The 7,053-nt window shown below is 35.5% G+C and overlaps 1 protein-coding gene across 2 annotated transcripts in view; it reads right to left on the bottom strand.

Moving 5' to 3' along the window:
- Window positions 1-5,149: 5,149 nt before the first annotated feature.
- LOC142608553 (L-type lectin-domain containing receptor kinase IX.1-like) overlaps window positions 5,150-7,053 on the bottom strand; it is a 30,131-nt gene continuing 28,227 nt past the window's right edge. For both annotated transcript variants that reach the window (XM_075780260.1, XM_075780261.1), the window contains one exon: window positions 5,150-6,397. In XM_075780260.1, coding sequence (XP_075636375.1) covers window positions 5,271-6,397 — 1,127 coding nt within the window. In that variant the 3' untranslated portion in view covers window positions 5,150-5,270. The remainder of the gene's footprint in view (window positions 6,398-7,053) is intronic.

The raw sequence follows: 7,053 nt of genomic DNA, 5'->3' as shown, positions 1-7,053 counted from the left end.
CAAGATTTGAATAAGAAGATTTGGCATGTTTTGTAAATATCACTGTATTGTTATGGTCAATTACTAATTATACAATATTAGAAAAATTGAAAATGAAATATTAAGTTCGTTATTCGAGATATTTATAAAATATTCTAGCCATTTCAACATGGTTTTAAAAACCTGATTGTAGGTAAAATTGGATTTGCTTCTGGTTCTTGAGTTTTAGGGGTTTTTTTTTGGGACCAAACTAGTGATCAATTCTCGGATCAATTGGTCAGACTAATCAGTCCGGTCCAATTTATAAAACTATGCATTTCAATTCGCATATCAATAATAAGGCTTTTGATCTAAATTTTCCATTATTTGAGTTTCATTTAGATTATTTTTGCTGCTAGTATTCATAACATTTGAAGGGAACCGTTACAAGAATCTTTCAACATGAGTAGAAAGTAGAAACAATGAATGTGGTTCAAAAGAAAATTAGAAATTTTGTTAAGGGAAGACCCTTTTTTTTTCTAGGATAAGGGTAGATTTGTCATGCTCATGACAGTAGATAAAAAATAATAATTTTGCAGTTGTTGGGGTCCTTGTGGTGAACACATGTTAATCGTTAGATGGTTGGCCTTGTTGGACTCAGGCTCGTTTTTGAGAGTCTATTTCAAAATTCACTCTGCCCTAAGGAAGATCGATGCCTAACATTTTAAGTTTTCAAAAAAGATAGTCCAAATTCTAAGAGCATTCACATTTGGTATTGCAAATGCTATATGTAAGAGAATTTTAGCATTAATACACCAAACAAGCCCAGTATCTGGACTTGCAAACACCAACTAGTGCAAAAGAAATTGCAATAATGCTACAGTGCAATTCTACCTTTAGAATTGCACTGTAGCTCAATTCTTAAAAAAAATAAAAACTAATAATTTATTCACTTTATCAATTCCTCTCTCTCTCTCTCTTTCACTGGGTTTTGGGTGTTTGTTTTTATTTGGGTTTAGGATATATTATTTTATTGTGTAAAAATATTATTTTAATGTGTTGTATTGTAAAATAAAAGTTGGGATGTTGAGAGTATTGTAAAATGATATGGTATAATAAATAAAGTAGTTTTTTGGGATGGTAAAATAGGATGTGATAGAATTTTGGGACGTGAATGCTCAAAGAAGGGGGTTATGGACAATAAAGTAACTTTAACTTAAATCCAACAATAAAGTAGAGAGACAATAACTAGTCACAAGCCTAGCAATAAGACTTTCGGGAAATGAGAGTAAACATGACTATTTCAAGACTATGCATCTTTCATCTCCTCCTCTCCCACGAAGAACATGCCTAATGATGCTACTTAGGACAAGTGTGCTTCTTTCCAAGGAGGTGAGCTGTGAGCATCACTTTGGACATGTTTTATAGGTAGAAACATGATTCAAAACACATTCTTTCAAGGGTGGCACATTTCAAGCAACCTCATGGCTGTCTTCGCACCACTACCTCCTTAATCATTGAGCGGTCATTTAAGAGCCTTAGATAATGATCTGAACTATTTCCTTTTCAATGTTGAAGCTTATTGTAGGGATGATAGGCCCAGTAGTATATCTTGGGGCAGGGGCCCGATCTGAAGACACCTAGTTGTCCAAGGACGGGTAAACGTTGTTACGAAGGTTAGCATTGAAGAACAGAGAAAGGGGTCTGGCTATGATGATTTGAGATGGGGGTCCGAGGAGGGATGCTTCCTTGGCTGAACGAAGCAGAAGTCATAAGGTATGGCTTGCCACTCAAAAGTAACGTAAGATTCTATTGATAAGGATATATATCACGAGAGCACGGGACAAATGAAAGATATAAAATATCTTAAAGAAGCTGATACCTGAATAGTAGTTTTTCAGCCTTACAGCTACTCTCAAAGATTTCAAGAAGGAGCTGATGGAACAAGAATCAATACTATCAATTTGATCTACACATGGAGAGTAGAGATACAAGAAGGGAGATGGTATAAAATAGGGGGGAGGCCCTAAGAGGAAGGGAGGGGAAAAAAGGGAAAAACACTATAGAATCAAGAACATTATTTGTAATCAGTCCCGAAAGAAATAAATACCAAAACCAACCTCTTCGGATTGTGTCCGAGGACGATTTTCTTTAGATAAAATCAATTCATCTTAATTCTATTGTCATAAGAGGATATTACCAATGGTACACAAGAGTGAGTTAATCAAATCCTATTGCTGATTGATGATTTTTTAATTTCTCTACCTTTGATTTTGCTGAATTAATTTATTTTATTTTTGTAAGTGCACAATTGCACCTGGACCCAAAAACAACTACGGGCTCAGGCCCAATGAGCCTTAGACAATAAAATTTGTAGAGCGTGGGTTTGAAACCTAGATTAGAAGTGCTGAGAACTTAATAACGGGCTAGGAGTTACAAACACAGGTAGATAACAAAAGATAACTGAAAATAGGCCTCCTCGGACGTTAGCCGAGGACTACTTCTGTATTATTGCAATTTCTTCCTTAAAAGTTACAATTCTTCGTCCCTTTTTTAGTTCCTGATCCCCCCTTAAATACTTCCTTCCCTGATACCTTTGGGACAGTGACTAGAAGCTTCAATCTTACTGTTCAGGGGTCACCTCCCCATTAATGCGGCCAGGGAGGTAGGTGCAGAGCCTTTAATGCGGAGGTGGCAGCCTTTGCACTTGATATTTTCTTTAACGCTGGTGCATCTAGAAGGTTCAGGGTGTCCCCTTTTAACCATTAGTCTTTCCAGAGTTATGCCCTGACCTTCATAATGAAGTTTTGAGTTTTCTTGGATTTGTCCGCAGAGAAGCTCGTTCTCGGCTGTACCCTCGGATCCTCGGCGTATGGGCCAATTCGTAAAGTTTAATTCTGGATTAGGTCGGCCTTCCATGCTTCAGTCCAAAGGCCCATATGCCCACTTGGGTCCTTTTACACCTCACAATTTTAGCTCGAGAAAAATCCTAAATTATATTTTCTAAAAATTGCATCCCAGAGATTTTGAAAATTGTGTGAATTGATTTTGTAAATCCTTATCAGATGGTAGAAGGACCAAATTTATGGCTTAAAAATGCCAAAACCTATCTCAGACCCTTGTTCACCCCACTTTGACTTGGTTTAACCGAGTTTGACTAGGTTAACCGAATCCACCCTAAAACATTGAATTTCATAAGCCCACCTTGAAATCTCAATTCTAGAACATTTTGAAGGTTCTGGTTTAACCATTATTAACCAATGTTTGAACAAAATTCGACTTATCTGATTAGGGTAAATCGAGATCCATGTGAAGAAGATGAAATTCTCTTTAAAAAGATTGCTTACAAGCACATATCGAGCTGAAAATAAGTGAGATATTGCGGAATAATTTTTTTTATTTTAAACTATCTAAACATGGGCAAATTTTGTTAAGTTTTGCAAATTAAGTTTGACCACAATCAAAGTAGAAAGAAAACATATCCGAAAATTTCCGCTTCAAAACACCCACCTTCCATGTGGAATAAGTTTTCAACCGTAGCCCCAAAATAACAGAAAATTCGCATAATTGGAAATTTGGCAACAATACCAATAACACTGAAAACGAAGGTCCCAAAGGCAGTCAACTAAGCGTATGAAGTTGAGACGTCAAAAAGGCAAATTGGAAAGTAAAATGTGTTTAGAAGAGAGGCTTAAGGAACGGGTTCATGGTAAGCACCACTTTCCCATTGATTTTTATTTTCTAGGGGAAAATACTGTAGAGTAATAACCTTCCTCTATTCGCCTAAAACAGAAACCTCCAATTGGGATGTGAATCATGAGGCTTACTATTTTGTTGGATATTTTTAGGGCACTAATATATAGGCCCTTCAACACCACCTAAGTGCCTTCGTAAAAAAAAAAAAAAACAACACCTAAGTGGTCCAACGGTTAGGATAATTGCCTTCCAAGCAATAGACCCGGGTTTGTCTCCCGGCAAACGCATGCTGTGATTTTGTTTTCAAATTTATTTCTTTTGGCTTTCAGCTTCCCAGTATCTCACAGTCATCCAAGGTTTGCTGTATTGACGACATTAAAATGCGCTTTTATCCTTTCGAAAAGTTAAAGAACTTTTGCACTACGTAGTCATACACAGGGACAAAGCTATTCTTTGGCCTTGGCCCCCCTAAAATTTGGAAAAAATTACTAGTATATGCATAAAAGTACAAATTTAGCAATTTGGTTCAATAAAATTACACTTAGCCACCATTAAAAATAGCATACTCCAAAAAAATAAGCCCAATAACAATATCACGATAGTTACCAAAATTAGCCCAATTTACCAATTTTACCAAAATAAAAAAAGCCCAGCCCTTAAATTCCCAAAGGAAAAAAATCGCAACTGAGAGAGAGTGAGGGATGCTAAACTAAAAAGAGAGGCCGAGAGGTAGTATCACTGCAGCACAACACGATAGCAAATTGAGGTTATGTTTGGCATTGGTTGAAAAATATAGTTTTTTTTACTATTCAACTTATTTTTGCTACTATTCATGAGTCCCATTGTACTTTTCGGTACTATTCATGAGTCCCGATATACTATTTCAACTAGCTTTTAGTCATATTTATAGTACTTTCAGCAAAAAGTTTTCAATTTTAACTAAATAAGCTAATCCCAAACAAATTTTGAGTATACAAATATATGTAGAATTGATGTTTTGAAGAACACTAGAGAGAGAGAGAGAGAGAGAGAGAGTTTACAGTGGACAAAATAAAGAAAATGAAAAAGATGAAGCGAAGCAAGAGAAACAAGTGAAGAAGGAGAGGGAAGAAATAAAAATGATTACTTGTGTGGATGTAAAAAAAGTGAAGAAAAAAAAAAAAGAAAAAAAAGAAAGGTCTAGAAGATAAGAAATGGGTGGAGGGGAATAAAACATTAGAAAACACAAATAAAAATTGTGGCATGTAGGTGGGTGGGAAAACTAAAACGGGAATTAAGTGAAAAATAATGTAGTGAAAAAAATAATGTAATTTAATCCATAATTACTAAAAACATAATATAATTCTAGTGTAATTTTTTTTTAGTATATCTTAGCTTAGTATATTGGGATTACACAATGTGGATATATATAAAAGTACTGTTTTAACTCCTTTGATTTGTTAATAACTTAATACTAATTAGAGTTTCATAATAATTTTTCTTTTATACTACAGCCCCCTAATTTGAATTCTTGGCTCCATCCTTAGCCATACATTATACTTTCAAATTCTACTAAGTACAGCTCAATAGTTTCATGGGAGAATCAATCATGTCAAGACAAAAACATTATGTCACTACTAGTCATATTGGACCTCAATCTCATCTAGCGATGGCATAGATGATTGAAGCAATGCAGAGCCACTTTTTGAGCCAAAATTGATATCCGTGGTTGTTGTGGAAGTAGAAGTAGAAGAAAATGATACACGTTCTCCACTAGGTCGATTTCCTGGCATATTCATTAAGGGCTCGTTTGGGTTCATAAGCGATGCCATAGATGATTGAAGCAATGCAGAGCCATCAGTGGCTGCTGTGGAATTAGAAGAGAAAAATACATATACTCCGCTAGGTTGATTTCCTGGCGAATTCATTGAGGACCCATTTGAGTTCATGAGCGATGCCATAGATGACTGAAGCAACGCAGAGCCATCAGTGGCTGTTGGGGAAGTAGTAGAATTAGAAGGGAAAACTACATATACTCCACTAGGTCGATTTCCTGGCAAATTCATTAGGGGCTCGTTTGGGTCCATAAGAATATTCACCACTTTTCTCATCTTGGGCCGGAACATTGAATCTGGGTGCAAACATGCAAGCCCTACAATCAATGTCCTCTTCACTTGCTCCTCGTCAAATTTGCCTTGGAGCATTTGGTCTACACACTCGAGCAATCCATTTTCCCCGTATAAATTCCATACATAGTCTACTAGACTATGTTCATCCATGATATCCTTTGATCTTTTCCCACACACAACTTCAAGTACTACCATGCCAAAGCTATACACATCAGATTCTGGGGTAGCCTTTCCTATGAAGCCTATTTCTGGTGCCAAATATCCTGGAGTCCCAGCTAGCGTAGTTGTAACAGAGGTATCATTTTGGAGAATTCTTGCAAGACCAAAATCACCAAGATGAGCATTAAAATCAGAGTCTAACATTACATTGTTGGGCTTAATGTCTCGATGAACCACAGGGTTACCACATTCTTCGTGCAGGTACAGCAATGCCGAGGCCAACCCTGTCAATATTTTGTACCTAGTTTCCCAGTCAAGAAACTCCTTTCCTATGAAACGGTCTAGGCTACCATTTGACATAAATTCATACACTAGGAGAAGATTCTCTCCCTCATGGCACCAACCTTGTAGTTGCACAATATTTTTGTGCCGCATGCGTCCTATGGTGCATATTTCTGCCATATACTCTCTTTCACCTTTAGTTTGAAGAGTAAAATAAGCAAGTGTAAGCAGTGGCGAAGTTAGGATTTTAGTCTAGAAGGGGTAAAATCAAAAGACGATATTAAAAGTGAAATTTATCTAAAAAATATTAATCAACAATAATAACAAAATAAATAAACAATTATAAGCAAATATGAATATATTTCATATTATTAAAATAAATAAACAAAAACAACAAATTCATAGCTACTAAAATATTTACAAACTGATGAAGTAAAAATATGATTAGTGTTACTTAAAAAATATAATGAATAAATGTTTGAAATTATATTTTGTGATTGGTGACATGCCAATTTGTAAGACATAAGTAGTAAAATTTATAATATCTCTAGCATCATTCAAAGATAAAATGCTGTGAAAAATATCATAAATAGTAAAAATAGTATAAATAATGATATAAAATAAAAAAAATAAAAAAATAGTGAAATAGGGTGGTTTGGTCACTATCAACAAGTAGAAGTCTTTTTTTTTTTTTTCCTCCATGTGACTATTAATACAAAAAAAAAAAAAAAAAAAAAAAAAAAAAAAAAAAAGGAGTAGGGGGGTAGGTGCCCCCTCGCCCCCCCTCTGGCTCCGCCAGTGAGTGTAAGCACCAAAACTAATCCTGACAAATTAAGGAATTAATTCGGAT

This window comes from Castanea sativa, chromosome 1 (assembly GCF_040712315.1).
Source record: "Castanea sativa cultivar Marrone di Chiusa Pesio chromosome 1, ASM4071231v1".
Classification (NCBI taxonomy): domain Eukaryota; kingdom Viridiplantae; phylum Streptophyta; class Magnoliopsida; order Fagales; family Fagaceae; genus Castanea; species Castanea sativa.
The sequence above is the reverse complement of the archived record's forward strand: the minus strand, read 5'-3'. Positions and strand labels throughout refer to the sequence as shown.